The 16645-nt window shown below is 45.7% G+C and overlaps 1 protein-coding gene across 11 annotated transcripts in view; it reads right to left on the minus strand.

Moving 5' to 3' along the window:
• The window catches only part of si:dkeyp-72e1.9 (syntaxin-binding protein 4), a 118989-nt gene that overhangs the window by 35018 nt on the left and 67326 nt on the right, over positions 1 to 16645 (minus strand). For 10 of the 11 annotated variants that reach the window (XR_004576483.1, XM_020050787.3, XM_034295490.1 and 7 more), the window contains exons 6-11: positions 16324 to 16433; positions 13228 to 13345; positions 12886 to 13027; positions 7512 to 7618; positions 7187 to 7328; positions 5853 to 5925 (exon numbers count right to left, since the gene is read on the minus strand). Coding sequence is in view for 10 of the 11 variants with exons in the window: in XM_020050787.3 (XP_019906346.1) it covers positions 5853 to 5925; positions 7187 to 7328; positions 7512 to 7618; positions 12886 to 13027; positions 13228 to 13345; positions 16324 to 16433 (692 nt within the window). In the remaining variant the exon portion in view is untranslated. The remainder of the gene's footprint in view (positions 1 to 5852; positions 5926 to 7186; positions 7329 to 7511; positions 7619 to 12885; positions 13028 to 13227; positions 13346 to 16323; positions 16434 to 16645) is intronic. The other variant, XM_034295489.1, reaches the window with a different exon arrangement.

Consider the following 16645-nt stretch of genomic DNA (forward strand, 5'->3'; position numbering starts at 1 on the left):
CCTAACACCCTCCAACTCCCTAATGTGCCTGACCTTCACACAGAGGGAGTATAAAAGAGAGAGAGGGAGAGAGAGGAAGAGAGAGAGAGAGGAAGAGAGAGAGAGGGAGAGAGAGAGGAAGAGAGAGAGAGGGAGAGAGAGGGAGAGGGATAGAGGGAGGGAGAGAGAGAAGGAGGGAGAGAGGGATAGAGGGAGGGAGAGAGGGTGAGAGAGGAAGAGAGAGAGGGAGAGAGAGGAAGAGAGAGAGAGGAAGAGAGAGAGAGGGAGAGAGAGAGGGAGAGAGAGGGAGAGAGAGAGAGAGGAAGAGAGAGAGGGAGAGAGAGAGGGAGGGATAGAGGGAGCGATAGAGGGAGAGATAGAGAGAGGAAGAGAGAGAGGGAGAGAGAGAGGGAGGGAGGGAGGGAGCGATAGAGCTGAAGGACAGAGATGCAAATTCCTGCTGTGTGTTAATTTGATGGGTTCCTCTGCCCGGTAGCACTAAGCGGTTCTAGTGTGTGTGTGTGTGTGTGTGTGTGTGTGTGTGTGTGTATGTTATATTAGTGAGACCCCATGCTGAGGATATGAGCAGATTACTTTGCCTCACTTGCCCACCTCCCTATCTAACCCACTCTCTTCCTCCTCCCTCTATCATCCCTCCCAACATCCCTCCATCACACCCACTCCTGCCTCCCTCTCTCATCCCTCCCTCATCCAACCAGAGGATTTAGAGTCCTACTGAGCGACATGTGGATTTCCATAACAACAGTCGAGGAGGGCGTTTCAGGTTAACATTAGCTAAGCCTGGTCTGTTTACTTTGACCTCCTCTCTCACTCCCTCTATCTTTCTCCCATTTCTTTGAACTTTCTCTCTCCCTCCTCTCTCCCTGGTTGTCCTTCTATCTCTCCCCTTCTCCCTCATCACTCACCTACAGTCTCCATCCTCCTCTCTCCCTCATCTCTGTCTCTCCCTTCATCTCTCTCACATATAGGTAGCTGTTAAGCCAAGGATTACTACTACACAAACTACACACACACACACATATTGATAGATCCCCAGGTAGGAGGTTGTTGAAATTAGTGTTAAGTGGGTAAACGAAGAAGACAAATCAGCCATGATAGTTGTGATCAGACAGTGTAAATGACACAGTTGTTTTAGTCACTAGCAGAAATACAGGTATATGTTTACTTTAACACTATAACACATAAAGCTCATGACTGGGACCACACTTCGAATACAATTATAATCAACACTGCGATATTTTGAGTAAAAAAGAAAGGGAGAATGATGAGCTCTTTACACGAGCCGACTGGCATGCATCATCGGCAGCGTAGGGAATGTACTTTTTGGTTCACCAGCAACTCAACATTTTTACCAGACACATTCAATTACATGACAGAAAACAAACACAGGCATCCATCCATCCATCATCTTCCGCTTATCCGGGGCCGGGTCGCGGGGGCAGCAGTCTAAGCAGAGATGCCCAGACTTCCCTCTCCCCAGACACTTCCTCTAGCTCTTCCGGGGGGACACCGAGGCGTTCCCAGGCCAGCCGGGAGACATAGTCCCTCCAGCGTGTCCTAGGTCTTCCCCGGGCTCTCCACCCGGTGGGACGGGACCGGAACACCTTCCCAGGAAGGCGTTCCGGAGGCATCCGAAACAGATGCCCAAGCCACCTCAGCTGACCCCTCTCAATGTGGAGGAGCAGCGGCTCTACTCTGAGCTCCTCCCGGGTGACCAAGCTTCTCACCCTATTTCTAAGGGATCACCCAGCCACCCTGCGGAGAAAGCTCATTTCGGCCGCCTGTATCCGGGATCTTGTCCTTTCGGTCATGACCCAAAGCTCATGACCATAGGTGAGAGTAGGAACGTAGATTGACTGGTAAATCGAGAGCTTCGCCTTGCGGCTCAGCTCTTTCTTCACCACGACAGACCGATACATCGACTGCATTACTACAGAAGCTGCATCGATCCGTCTGTCAATCTCCCGTTCCATCCTTCCCTCACTCGTGAACAAGACCCCTAGATACTTAAACTCCTCTACTTGAGGCAGGCACTCTACCCCTCCATGAACTGCCACCTTAACGTGGTGGAGGGGTTTGAGTACCCGAGTGACCCTAGGAGCTATGTTGTCTGGGGCTATATGACCCTGGTAGGGTCTCCCAAGGCAAACAGGTCCTGGGCGACGGGTCAGACTAAGAGCGGTTCAAAACCTCCTTAATGATGCGTACAATTTTGAGTTCCGTGACGTCGCCCGGTATGGCGCAGCCGGGGCCCCACCCTGGAGCCAGGCCTGTGGTTGGGGCTCGTATGCGAGCGCCTGGTGGCCGGGCCTTTCCCCATGGGGAAATGTACTGAACATGTATTTCAAAGAACAACAAACATGACAAAAATATGTTTATATTTACAGCTCTGGAAAAAATTAAGAGATCACTTTGAGTGAGGAAGAAAAGCCTTCAATTTGCAGTGGTCTCTTAGATTTAACCCTTCTGTTCCTCACTCAAAATCCCTTGTTTATTGCGAAAACTACTTGGCTAGTGCACCACTTATCCCACAGCCCTGTGGAGGGGTTTTTGCACCACTTATCCCACAGACCTGTGGAGGGGTTTTTGCACCACTTATCCCACAGCCCTGTGGAGGGGTTTTTGCACCACTTATCCCACAGACCTGTGGAGGGGTTTTTGCACCACTTATCCCACAGCCCTGTGGAGGGGTTATTGCACCACTTATCCCACAGACCTGTGGAGGGGTTATTGCACCACTTATCCCACAGCCCTGTGGAGGGGTTATTGCACCACTTATCCCACAGCCCTGTGGAGGGGTTATTGCACCACTTATCCCACAGACCTGTGGAGGGGTTTTTGCACCACTTATCCCACAGCCCTGTGGAGGGGTTTTTGCACCACTTATCCCACAGACCTGTGGAGGGGTTATTGCACCACTTATCCCACAGACCTGTGGAGGGGTTTTTGCACCACTTATCCCACAGACCTGTGGAGGGGTTTTTGCACCACTTATCCCACAGACCTGTGGAGGGGTTTTTGCACCACTTATCCCACAGACCTGTGGAGGGGTTTTTGCACCACTTATCCCACAGACCTGTGGAGGGGTTTTTGCACCACTTATCCCACAGACCTGTGGAGGGGTTTTTGCACCACTTATCCCACAGACCTGTGGAGGGGTTTTTGCACCACTTATCCCACAGACCTGTGGAGGGGTTATTGCACCACTTATCCCACAGCCCTGTGGAGGGGTTATTGCACCACTTATCCCACAGCCCTGTGGAGGGGTTTTTGCACCACTTATCCCACAGCCCTGTGGAGGGGTTTTTGCACCACTTATCCCACAGCCCTGTGGAGGGGTTTTTGCACCACTTATCCCACAGACCTGTGGAGGGGTTTTTGCACCACTTATCCCACAGCCCTGTGGAGGGGTTTTTGCACCACTTATCCCACAGACCTGTGGAGGGGTTTTTGCACCACTTATCCCACAGACCTGTGGAGGGGTTTTTGCACCACTTATCCCACAGACCTGTGGAGGGGATTTTGCACCACTTATCCCACAGACCTGTGGAGGGGTTTTTGCACCACTTATCCCACAGACCTGTGGAGGTTTTTTTTTGCACCACTTATCCCACAGACCTGTGGAGGGGTTTTTGCACCACTTATCCCACAGCCCTGTGGAGGGGTTTTTGCACCACTTATCCCACAGACCTGTGGAGGGGTTTTTGCACCACTTATCCCACAGCCCTGTGGAGGGGTTTTTGCACCACTTATCCCACAGCCCTGTGGAGGGGTTATTGCACCACTTATCCCACAGCCCTGTGGAGGGGTTATTGCACCACTTATCCCACAGCCCTGTGGAGGGGTTTTTGCACCACTTATCCCACAGCCCTGTGGAGGGGTTTTTGCACCACTTATCCCACAGCCCTGTGGAGGGGTTTTTGCACCACTTATCCCACAGCCCTGTGGAGGGGTTTTTGCACCACTTATCCCACAGACCTGTGGAGGGGTTTTTGCACCACTTATCCCACAGACCTGTGGAGGGGTTTTTGCACCACTTATCCCACAGCCCTGTGGAGGGGTTTTTGCACCACTTATCCCACAGCCCTGTGGAGGGGTTATTGTGAATGGAGGTGCAGACCGTGGAAGACAGAGAAGTCTTGTGTTGTAATGACTGTATGTGACCTATGTGACCTATGTGACCTGTATGTGACCTATGTGACCTGTATGTGACCTATGTGACCTGTATGTAGACCTATGTGACCTGTATGTAGACCTATGTGACCTGTATGTAGACCTTGTGATTTCAAAAAACAAGTTCAGTTTCACAGAGGGCACACGCAAACCCCCACAGATTTCAAGGTGGATTTAATTTGTACTTTCCCCCATCTGGATTAACTCTGATAAGCCTGTGTGTGTTTTCCCTCAGCACCTAAAACTGTCTGTCTCTCCTCATGTCACCTGTCTGGCTGTCACCTGTCTCTCTCTCCTGTACCTTTCGCCTGTCTGCAGGTTCCTGTTCACTGCCACAATCCCCAAGTAGGGTGAAATGACTAGACATTACAGACCTATTTTGTGATATGATTAAATATGCTTGGGTTTGAGCCTTTTACAGTACATGGGTTTAACTCAGTTTAGAGAATATACATAGAAAACATCCTCTATACTAAATCTATTATATTTGCCATGTAGCCAACTTAGCAACTAAAGTTTTCAGCAACACATAAAGGTTTATTTCAGAATATTCCCAACCCAGTAATAGTAAGACCTTCTTACTGAAAGAAGTAGCTGTAAACTGAGTTAGTCTTGAAAACAATGTTTCCATTTAAAATGAGTTGTTGGGGTCTCTCAGTACCATTGCTTTTTCAGTTTATACACTTTTTTACATTTGCATAGTTGTTACGGATATTACTTCATTCAGGGTGAAATTACCTTAAAATACCCTGCTGTCTGATCCTGCCAGCAGAGTTCCGCTACGGAACCCTTCCACTGGTTTTCAAAGAGGGGTTACTATGGCAACACAGCGTTATCTCTTTTCCCGAAGACGACAGAAGGGGAAATCCGAAATCCGGGGCGGGCATATCCCGCTGTTACCGTATATTAGCGCTCACATACAGATACAGACATTCCCTTTCTTTCATTCACAAAAACACACACACACACATTCTTTCACTCAAACACACACACACACACACACATTCTTTCACTCAAACACACACACACACACACACACACACACACACACATTCTTTCACTCAAACACACACACACACACATTCTTTCACTCAAACACACACACACACACATTCTTTCACTCAAACACACACACACACATTCTATATCCTTCTGTCACACAAACACACACACACACACACACACACATTCTTTCACTCAAACACACACACACACACACACATTCTTTCACTCAAACACACACACACACATTCTATATCCTTCTGTCACACAAACACACACTCTTTCACACTTTCATGCAAACACACACACTCACGTAAACAACCCAATCAAGAGGAAACACCAAAGCTAGAGTGATTTTAAACGTTAACACCTTTCCTACATTCCTGATAACTAGGGCACTGCTGAGACCATGTCACATTCTCTCACTTACTCTCTCTCTCTCTCACAAATGCATGGTCACGCTAACAAACACACTCTCACACATAGATGCACACACAGCTACTGACAGCCACACTCTGATTAAATCCAAACTAATTTCTTAATCCCCCCAGAAAAACAGTATATCATCCATGTCTAGCACTTCAACTCACCTCCCAGATGACTAAGGTGTAGCTGAGAAAATAAAGAGGTGAGGGACAAAGATTGGAGCGGGGAGGGGGAATTTAGGAGATTGGTACCTGAAACGTGTTTCTCTGGGGGGCAGATGTCAGGGCAGGGAGAAGGCACTGCAGCGGGTTCCTCCATACGGGTCTACAGGACAGAAGAGAACCGATTGTTAGAACTGTAAATCTGTTGAAACTCTCTGAGCTGAAATAGCTAAGAGTACTAGGAGTTAGCCTTCACCGACATTCCTTCAGAGTACAACAGTACTAGGAGTTAGCCTTCACCGACATTCCTTCAGAGTACAACAGTACTAGGAGTTAGCCTTCACCGACATTCCTTCAGAGTACAACAGTACTAGGAGTTAGCCTTCACCGACATTCCTTCAGAGTACAACAGTACTAGGAGTTAGCCTTCACCGACATTCCTTCAGAGTACAACAGTACAAGGAGTTAGCCTTCACCGACATTCCTTCAGAGTACAACAGTACAAGGAGTTAGCCTTCACCGACATTCCTTCAGAGTACAACAGTACTAGGAGTTAGCCTTCACCGACATTCCTTTCAGAGTACAACAGTAATAAGAAATCACTGATATCACCTTTTCATTGTCAAGATCGAGTACTGAACTTTGAGTATCTGCAGATAATGACCACCGATCCGATACTGCCATTTTAATTTTATTGACATGCTATGATTGGCAAAGTAACTCTTATATATGACTGAATTATGTCATGTAAAACTACAACTTTCAAAATGTAAGATTGTTGAACCTACACCACTTTAGCAACAACAAATCTTATGTTCAAATACACTCTGTGAACACTCCAAGGTTGTCAACGAATCACAACTTGATCAAAGTGGTACTAGATAAACGTCAGGCACTTTAGGAGATCCTATCTGGCTAATCAAATGTAGAACTTAGAAGTGATGTATACTCAATTAGCATGACATGGCTAGTATTAGCTAGCATTAGTTAACTGACTTTAGCTTACTTTGCTAGCTAGAGTTAGTTAGCCGGGGTTAGCTTAAGCTTCTCTACAGTCACCCTTTGAAAAATTTGCTTTGCAAAGTTCGTAACTATTAGTTTTACTAGTGTCTGTTTCCAAACTGCAGACATAACTGTGGTTGTCCTTGAGTTCACAAGGCACAGCCCGCATGTTTCTGGTCCAACCATCATCACCAAATGTCACGTTTATGGCACATTGTCAGGACAATCTGTTTCATGGCATCGGCTCATTACATAGACTCTGCCAATGTCGATACCAGTATCGGATCAGTGCATCACTAAACATTACCTGAAGAGAATCAGAAAATGTAAAGGAATTTAATAGTCCTTCAAAAGTTATTTAAATCCCAAATACAACCTTATTGCGTTTTAGATGTGTGTGTGTGTATGGCGGGGTGACTGACCTCTGGTGATCGGACGTGAACTTTTAGGCGCCCAGAGCTGTACCCATTTCCAACGCCACGGGGAACACCATTATGTAGAGACGCGCAGTTGGGGAACGGACCTTTACCAGGAATGAAGGCCACCTCAACCACTGCCTCTTGACTGCAGGGTGAAAACCGACACGGCACGGACACAAACAACAGGCCAGGTACAAACACACACACACAGTGAGAGACAAAACAAAATAGTTATTAATAGCAGTAATAGTTTTGGACGTGTTTCTGGTAACAGGCGACGCGTCAGAACAGCAGGTGCTCAAGCGATGTGTTGGTCATTCTGATGCACCTGAATTTGACCTTGTTCAGCAGGCTCTTGGCCTCCTCGTGGGTCACGCCTATCAAGGATTCCTTGTTGATGGCAATGAGTTGATCCCCAGGCCTCAGTCGCCCATCCTGCAAATGGACGACAGCGAAACGGGTTTAATTCAAATCACTTAAAACGGAAATCTGGAGAAAATAACGGAATAAGAAATATAGTAAACCATCTTCAGAAGTGGCCTAGTGTTGTCCCATGGTCTAATCCGCTGCCCCAGGCATTGTTCTGCTGCAACACGGGTTTAAATCCATACCGCTGCTCTTTCTCCACTGCTTCCATTCATAAAGCACAAAGACGCACCAACGTTTGAAAAATAAAGAAGCGTGACCTAGGATGAACCACCGGTCAAAGACTTTGATCCTCAAGTGCACCTGGTTGTCAACAAAGAAAGCTGTGTGTAAACAAAGCACACACCGGACAGTCAGCGAGAGAGATAGGCCAAACAGACAGATCAGAGAGATAGATCAGACAGGTCAGAGAGACAGAGAGAGATATAGTCCAGACAGACAGGTCAGGTAGACAGATCAGAGAGATAGGTCAGACAGACATGTCAGAGAGATAGGCCAGACAGACAGGTCAGATAGACAGGTCAGAGAGACAGAGAGAGATATAGGTCAGACAGACAGGTCAGGTAGACAGATCAGAGAGATAGGTCAGACAGGCAGGTCAGAGAGATAGGCCAGACAGACAGGTCAGATAGACAGGTCAGAGAGACAAAGAGAGATGCAGGTCAGACAGACAGGTCAGACTCAAGCAAACGATGCAGGTGTTTCATTCTACATGATGGTGCATGTTGGCACAATGTGAGCTGAGGGCAATATTTCTAACAGGTGGACAGGTCATCACATCAGCAGAAATATGAGAAGTCCCTCTACTGTCATTAACGGACAAGGAGGTACACCATGGCAGGAGGGTGGAGGACCGGGTCTGAGGGAGAATAGAACTTTCTAGAATCAGAATGTACAAGTCCCACAGAACCATCTAGAATCATTTTACATTTCAAAAAAAGGTATTTGAAATAGCGATGACCAGTTGCCAAAGTGCATAGCACTATGATGAAGCCAATATGTTGATTCCTAACTGAACTAGGAAAATGGGAAGCAGGGAATCGGGTACAGGTATAGATGTGTTTAAAAACCAACCGAGTGTGACCAGTTGACTGTTAACCAAAACATCTCTCCTCAACAACTACCAACCTCCCTGTCCTCTAAACGGTATTATAACTCGGCCCTAAAAAACAGTCAGTCTCCATGACAGGGAAAAACATAACTGAAAAATGTGTGTCAGATAGAGAGAGAGCCTGATCCTTCCACATCCCATTAAATGCCTTTAAGAAATATATATGACACAGGGGATTAGGAGTGAAGCAGGACGGGATTGGAATAAGGAGAGGCCCGGCTGTTTTTATATACTGTAAGCTACAAGTAAACTTCCATATGACTGTCACATCACCAACTGAGTGAAAAAGGCACACACACACACACACACACACAAACTCACTCACATTCCTGTCAAGTACTGTAGGTCTTTAAAATGAGAACAGTTGTTTGAGTTATTTTGAGAGCGCTTACATTATTTTGGGTGAATCATTACAAATGAAAATTAGCTACTGTGTATTTCAATTGCTTGATTTTCAAGCTTTGGTTTGTAAAGCCTCTTTGGGACTTCAATCATCCTCATGTATCCACTAGATGTTGACAGTTTGAATGTATTTCAGTTTTTCCCTACACTGGTTGCTGATGGATGTTTGGTGTGTAAACTTAACAGGGTGTCAAGCAACGCTGAATATTCCTAATGGTATTGGTATACTACAGGGCTAACATCATTGGTTAAGCTAGTACCATATATGTATCTAGTACTATATATGTATCTAGTACTATGTATGTATCTAGTACTATATATGTATCTAGTACTATGTATGTATCTAGTACTATGTATGTATCTCATACTATGTATGTATCTCATACTATGTATATATCTAGTACTATGTATGTATCTAGTACTATGTATGTATCTAGTACTATGTATATATCTAGTACTATGTATGTATCTCGTACTATGTATGTATCTAGTACTATGTATGTATCTAGTACTATGTAAGTATCTAGTACTATGTATGTATCTAGTACTATGTATGTATCTAGTACTATGTATGTATCTCGTACTATGTATGTATCTAGTACTATGTATGTATCTCGTACTATGTATGTATCTAGTACTATGTATGTATCTAGTACTATGTATGTATCTCATACTATGTATGTATCTCATACTATGTATATATCTAGTACTATGTATGTATCTAGTACTATGTATATATCTAGTACTATGTATGTATCTCGTACTATGTATGTATCTAGTACTATGTATGTATCTAGTACTATGTAAGTAGCAAAAGTGGGGGAACACGTTTTAATGATGGCTTGTTTCGGGTTACAACTAAAATATGAATCTTCAGCAGAGGCCTGTGTAGAGGTTTGGCAAGCCCTGGTGTAGAACATTCTATAGGTTCAAGATTCATACATGTTGGTACAGAATATACCCTTCTGGCATGACTAGGATGTTGTCTGGCTCTGTCAAAGCATCTATCCTGTCTATTCACAATCACGTTATTTAGCAGACGCTCTTACCCTGACATACAGTTGTGCGTGCACAGTTTTATACAAGTCACCCAACGGGAATCAAACCCACAACCCTGGAATTGCAGGCGCCGTGCTGTGAGTTACGAGGGACAATGTATTCAACCAAATCTCACCCACGTCTTTCCCTCTCGCTCTGTATCTCCTGTACCCTTACTCTATATCCCCTCTCTTCCCTTCTCTTTTCCTTACTCCTCTCTCCTCTTTCTCCTCTCTCCTCTTTCTCCTCATTCTCCTCTCTCCTTTCTCCTCTCTCTCTTTCTCCTCTCTCCTCTTTCTCTTCTCTCCACTTTCTCCTCTCTCCTCTTTCTCCTCTCTCTTCTTTCTCCTCTTTCTCTTCTCTCCTCTTTCTCTTCTCTCCTCTTTCTCTCTATCTTTCCCCATCCCCCTCTCTGCCCTACCCCCCAGTGTCATGTTTCTGAACAGGAGTGCAGATGGGAGGTGGGGGACAGAGGGCCAGGTTGATGCCCTAAGTAAGCAGAGTCCTAAAGGGCTGACCTTCACAGTCTGTGGGTCTGTGTCGTCCTGCTGTCCAGCTGCTCCGGGGACATTGGGGACTCTGACACAGGCTTGCTGGGGCAGCAGTCTGCCTTCCTTCTTCCTTTCCCTCCCCCGATCTCTCCACACTGCATACACATCCATCACCTTGACTGAACCCCCACATCTCTCTTTCGCATACAATATACTATTCTATACTCTGCTCAAAATACTGTAGTATTGCTATGTTGCTATATTTTGATAATATACACTATAGTGTTTATGCTTGTAGTGCTATACTATACCAAAGAAAATGTTAACACTTAATGTGGTATACTGAAGCAATACATTACGAGCAAGCCTTCCATTCCAGTGAGATTCCATGCCGTCTCTCCCTATTTAATTACAGACACCTGTTTGTTGTTAGTACCCTCACCTGTGTTCCTGACCACTGCCCCTATTCAATTACAGACACCTGTTTGTTATTATTACCCTGTCCACACCTGTCCATACAAGGAAAACAACTCCAAACCAATTCACTGTATAAACCAGTGTAATCGTTTTTAACACACCATCCATCCCCTGGGGAGCAGGACAGGTCTCCACAATATCAGTTCACTTCTTCAGGGACTAGGAAAGAGATAGACCACAGATGGAAACCTATTTCCTATTGAATCCCTTAAAGTAATTAAATTAAAAGTGGACTTATTTTTCTGAAATAGTAGGCTCTCCCTAAATAGCAGGAAACAAATTTCCTGCCAGCTCTGGATTGTGATGACAGCATTGATCAAATTGCAGCAGACACCATTTCAAATCCTGTGAATATATTTTACCTCAGAAAGCTTGTTGGCTGGTACCTTTTAAATGTTTAAAATGTTGTGAATGTACAAATGAACTGGTATGTCTTGTTTTACTGTTGTATTGACAGGAGAACCTCTCTGAAAAGGTTAAATAATGTTCAAAGGTGGTCCACAATAGGAAAAGAAGCACAATGCATAGATAAGGTTGCGCCATTTTGGACTGAGACTTTTTAAAAACCTGCTGGCCCCTGGTTAACCCTTTCTAAACCTGTCTAAGCCTGGCATCAGAGCATAGCTAAGCTTCCCCAAGCCAAATGAGGGTAGCCAAGACGGTTGAGAATGAACTCTTAGGATAAAAACCCCTCAAGTCTCGCTCTCTTATTGCTAAATTCTTCCTCCCCGCCGTTCTTCATTATGCTCATCCCTGTTGACTTTAACCCTACAAACACACACACACACACAAACACACACACACACACACAATTACTATCTCTCCCTCTTTCACGCACATCCATACACAATCAGTATCTCTCTATCTCACACACATACACACACACAGACGAACACACAAAACCACTATCTCTTTAACACACACACCACAACCTACAAAGGCCCTTAAAAACCTGCCGGCTCCCATTCAAATAGGACCTCTCCCAATAGCAGAACAGCCCAGAGGTTAAATCCAGTTGGTTTTATGGGAGTATTCAGTGAACTGGGCTTCACTCGTGTTATCCTCTACTTGCTGTGTCAGTTCACACCTCCAAGGAGTAGGAGAGGATAGATGCCAGTGGCCTGCCTCCCCTGTTCAAGCCGGGCTTAACTCAGAATTACAGCGTGGCAGAGCTGCCCCTGGCCTCAGCAAGTAACCAACCCTCCTGTCTTAACTCGGCATCACGGCGTGGCAGAGCTGCCCCTGGCCTCAGTGTGTAACCAACCCTCCTGTCTTAACTCGGCATCACGGCGTGGCAGAGCTGCCCCTGGCCTCAGTGTGTAACCAACCCTCCTGTCTTAACTCGGCATCACGGCGTGGCAGAGCTGCCCCTGGCCTCAGTGTGTAACCAACCCTCCTGTCTTAACTCGGCATCACGGCGTGGCAGAGCTGCCCCTGGCCTCAGTGTGTAACCAACCCTCCTGTCTTAACTCGGCATCACAGCGTGGCAGAGCTGCCCCTGGCCTCAGTGTGTAACCAACCCTCCTGTCTTAACTCGGCATCACAGCGTGGCAGAGCTGCCCCTGGCCTCAGTGTGTAACTAACCCTCCTGTCTTAACTCGGCATCATGGCGTGGCAGAGCTGCCCCTGGCCTCAAACGACAAGCTCCTTATGTGTTTTGCCCGGAGGAGTTTGGGTACCTCCCTCCCTCTCTTCCCTACCCGACTCATTCTTCTTCCTTTCTTTCTCCTCCCTCCCTTCCTCCCAAAGTCTCTTACCCTATGGCAGTCTCCCCCAGACAACACCTCCTGGATGAAAACTGCAGGTCCGTCCGGTCGGTTGGAGCCTCCTCCGATGGTGATGCCCAAACTACAGGAGCGGGCTACTGAGATCAGCTGGATCACTCCCTCTCCTGGGTGACTGGCGGCAGGAGGGCCGGGAAGTATTCAGTATTAATGATAATATAAATAGGACAGCTTAGGAAACACACACACTATTGTGCCCAACCCCTAACCACTATCCTAACCTTAACCCCCCAAACCCTGATCTTAACCATAAATGTAAACCTAGACTTATCTTCTCACCCTATCCGGCACAGTCAACATATAAACAGACTGTACCTCAGAGAGCGCAGCAGGGGGTTGTTGTAGGTGTTTCCAGAACCAGCAGGACTCAACAGCAAAGGACTCTGGGACCGTGACGAGGACCCGGAAGATGTGCTGTCCAGGTATCTACTTGCTTAGAAAGGAGGAGAGGAAGGTAACCATCAGACATAGAAGAGGGAGCTGTCTCAAAAGATAGTCAATTAACCCTAATCCACTTTGCTCAGAGCCAGCATGAAGTCAGAGGTAGCTTCATGGGCCAATGCTAATTACAGTTAGCTCAATGGAAGACTGCAGTAGATCCTAAAGACTTCCAGTCTATTCACAAGTAACACCGTCCTTCAAACTTAACCCAAAAGCATAAAAATAGTCTTAACTGACTCAGGGGAAGTAGTTAAGTAGATAATAGTTGGCACTTTGCAATGTAAAAATGTCCAACACAGAATACTAAATGTCCGACGCCTGTTTCTATTGACCATAATGTCAGAGGAGGGCTGCACCTAAAACCCATAGTCGAGATTCCCTCCGGCCTACACCCTTCGGCCTACACCCTCAGGCCTCCACCCTCAGGCCTACACCCTCAGGCCTACACCCCCAGGCCTACACCCTCCGGCCTACACCCTCAGGCCTACACCCCCAGGCCTACACCCTCCGGCCTACACCCTCAGGCCTCCACCCTCAGGCCTACACCCTCAGGCCTACACCCCCAGGCCTACACCCTCAGGCCTACACCCTCAGGCCTCCACCCTCAGGCCTACACCCTCAGGCCTACACCCCCAGGCCTACACCCCCAGGCCTCCACCCTCAGGCCTCCACCCTCAGGCCTCCACCCTCAGGCCTACACCCTCAGGCCTACACCCTCAGGCCTCCACCCTCAGGCCTACACCCTCAGCCCTCCAGTTAGGTTTTACACCGTCACATCAGAGGAATCTGGACAATAAGGTCAGAGTCTGACAAAAATAAATAAATGTCATGGCCTTCGGCTTTCGACAAGTCCCTATAGTTGGCATTAAATTGTGAGTGATATCAACCCTGCAAGTGAGCCAAGTTGTTCACTCGTCACGTCAAGCTAAAACAAAGGCAGAGGGGGCAGCTTTTGTGAGTTGGTTTCGATGGGGAGCTAAAAACATGATGATTGGACTGCAGCTAATGAAAGATGAGCAGGACTTTTACAAGAGCCCAGCCATCCCAGCGGATGGCTCTCTAATTAGGCACAGTTTAACACATGAAGGATGAGTGGCCCGTCACATTCCTGCTGTTAAAGATACAAAATATAAACTCAATGAGGGGTTTACAGTTTAACACATGAAGGATGACTGGCCAGTTACATTCCTGCTGTTCACGATACCCAATATAAACTTGATGGGGGGTTTAAATGTACCAACAAAGACACACGAAGGCACACAAACACTTGGAGGGCTGCTGCCCTGGACTTTAAAGACCTGCTGTCCAACCGCCGCCCAAGACTTCAAAAACCAGTTCTTCACAAGGGTTCAGTTTAGTAAGCCTGATCTTCTCTAAGCTGTGAATAATGCTGTACATGCTGACCTCAGGGAAAAGCAGGCAAAATACAACTAAATACAGTCAGTGTGTGTGTGTGAGGTTACATGTGCGCATATGTGAACGTGTGTGTGAATGTGTGAAAGTGTGGTTGTGTGTGTGCACAATTCCACAATGAAACAGATGTGAACAGAAATTGCTTATCATATGGAAAAGATGTTTATGCAGTCATCTTTTATTTGGGCATTGAAAAGCAAAACTAATATCAGCTTTTACACATATGTAGTCTACAGTCCAGTTTATTGGGGTCAAGTGCTTTGACATTGAGATATTTTCTTGCAAATCATTGGAATTCACTGATTGAAAATCTAGGCAAAAGAAAGTTACATATTCCCTAAAATGAACTGTACCTTTGTGTGTGTGTGTGTGGGTGTGCGTGTGTGCGCGTGTGTGTGGGTGCGTGTGTGTGCACAAGTGCATTTATCTGCCTCAGCAGAAACAGATGTCAGCAATTGCATAATAGACAACGGCGCTCTCTGTCATAAATCCTATTTAAAGGCCCATACACTGCACCCTGACGACTTGAAAGGATTATCAACTTTCATGGCTTCATGTCATCAAGGGCTTCTTAGATCAGTAGTACACCATAAACATTTTCTACACATACAACATTCTGTTATAAAGTTCAGTTTTGTCAAGAATATAAGGGCCTCTTTCAACAGATGCTTTGCTATGCACTAACTTTTAAAGGGTGTGTCCCAAGCAAAGAATTACCGAACGTATTGTAGCTTCAATACAATACTGATCATTGATCAGCTCCTGCAGAGATATAGTGCCTTGCAAAAATATTCCAACCCCAGACCAATTCTCTTATTTTACTTAGTTACAAACGGTACAAGGACTTTTCTTCATGTTTGAGATGTTTTCTAACACACTGACACGCAAAATCAATTATTGTAAGGTGACACTGGTTTTATGTTGGCCTCCACCCGTGGCTCCAGAGTGAAAATGTCCTACCATGTCTCCTACAATCATTTATTGATTGTCGACTGTTTTCAAATAAAATATGAAGCAACAGAATGTCAATATACAATTTTTTATTCAGTAAAATTTTAGATTTGTTCAGGGGTTTGAATAATTTGGCAAGGCATCATATTTCTACCAATGGCTGCAAATATACAGACAGTGAATTTGTTTTACACTTCTTTGATTTGTAAACAGTAGCAGTGGTCAGATTCTATGTTTAGTGGAGATTCAGTATATGAATAAAGAAACATGTCAAACAAGTGCAGCCAATTTGTTGTATTTTGAGTTTGATGTGTTTAGGACATAGCACATACAATCTTGAAAAAGAGGGAGGAACAGAACATACCATGTTGAAAAAGAAAGAGAAAACAGAACATACCATGTTGAAATAGAAGGAGGGGAAAACAGAACATACCATGGTGAAATAGAAGGAGGGGGAAACAGAACATGCCATGTTGAAATAGAAGGAGAAAACCGAACATACCACGTGGAAATAGAGAGAATGACAGAACATACCATGTTGAAATAGAAGGAGGGGAAAACAGAACATACAATTTTGAAATAGAATGAGGGGAAGACAGGACATACCATTTGGTAGTACGGGGAGGGAGGTCATACCATGCTGGATGGGGGAGTTGCGTGTCGACCCCGTGCTGCTGTTGGACCCATACTTCTCCATGAGCTCTGTAAATTCTCTCCTGTAGGAAAACAAAAGAGGAAAATATTGCGCATACATCTGTTGGGGAAGTTTCTGAAGCCTGATGCGTCTCTCATATTAGCATAATAGTTATAATGTACAAAGAGAACTTTGTCTCTGTGTTCCTTACTCCGAGTGTCGATACATGGAATTACCATCACACATCCTCAACACACACTCACTACAGTAATTAATACACACAAATGCACAACA

This window comes from Esox lucius, chromosome 11, assembly GCF_011004845.1.
Source record: "Esox lucius isolate fEsoLuc1 chromosome 11, fEsoLuc1.pri, whole genome shotgun sequence".
NCBI classification, from domain to species: domain Eukaryota; kingdom Metazoa; phylum Chordata; class Actinopteri; order Esociformes; family Esocidae; genus Esox; species Esox lucius.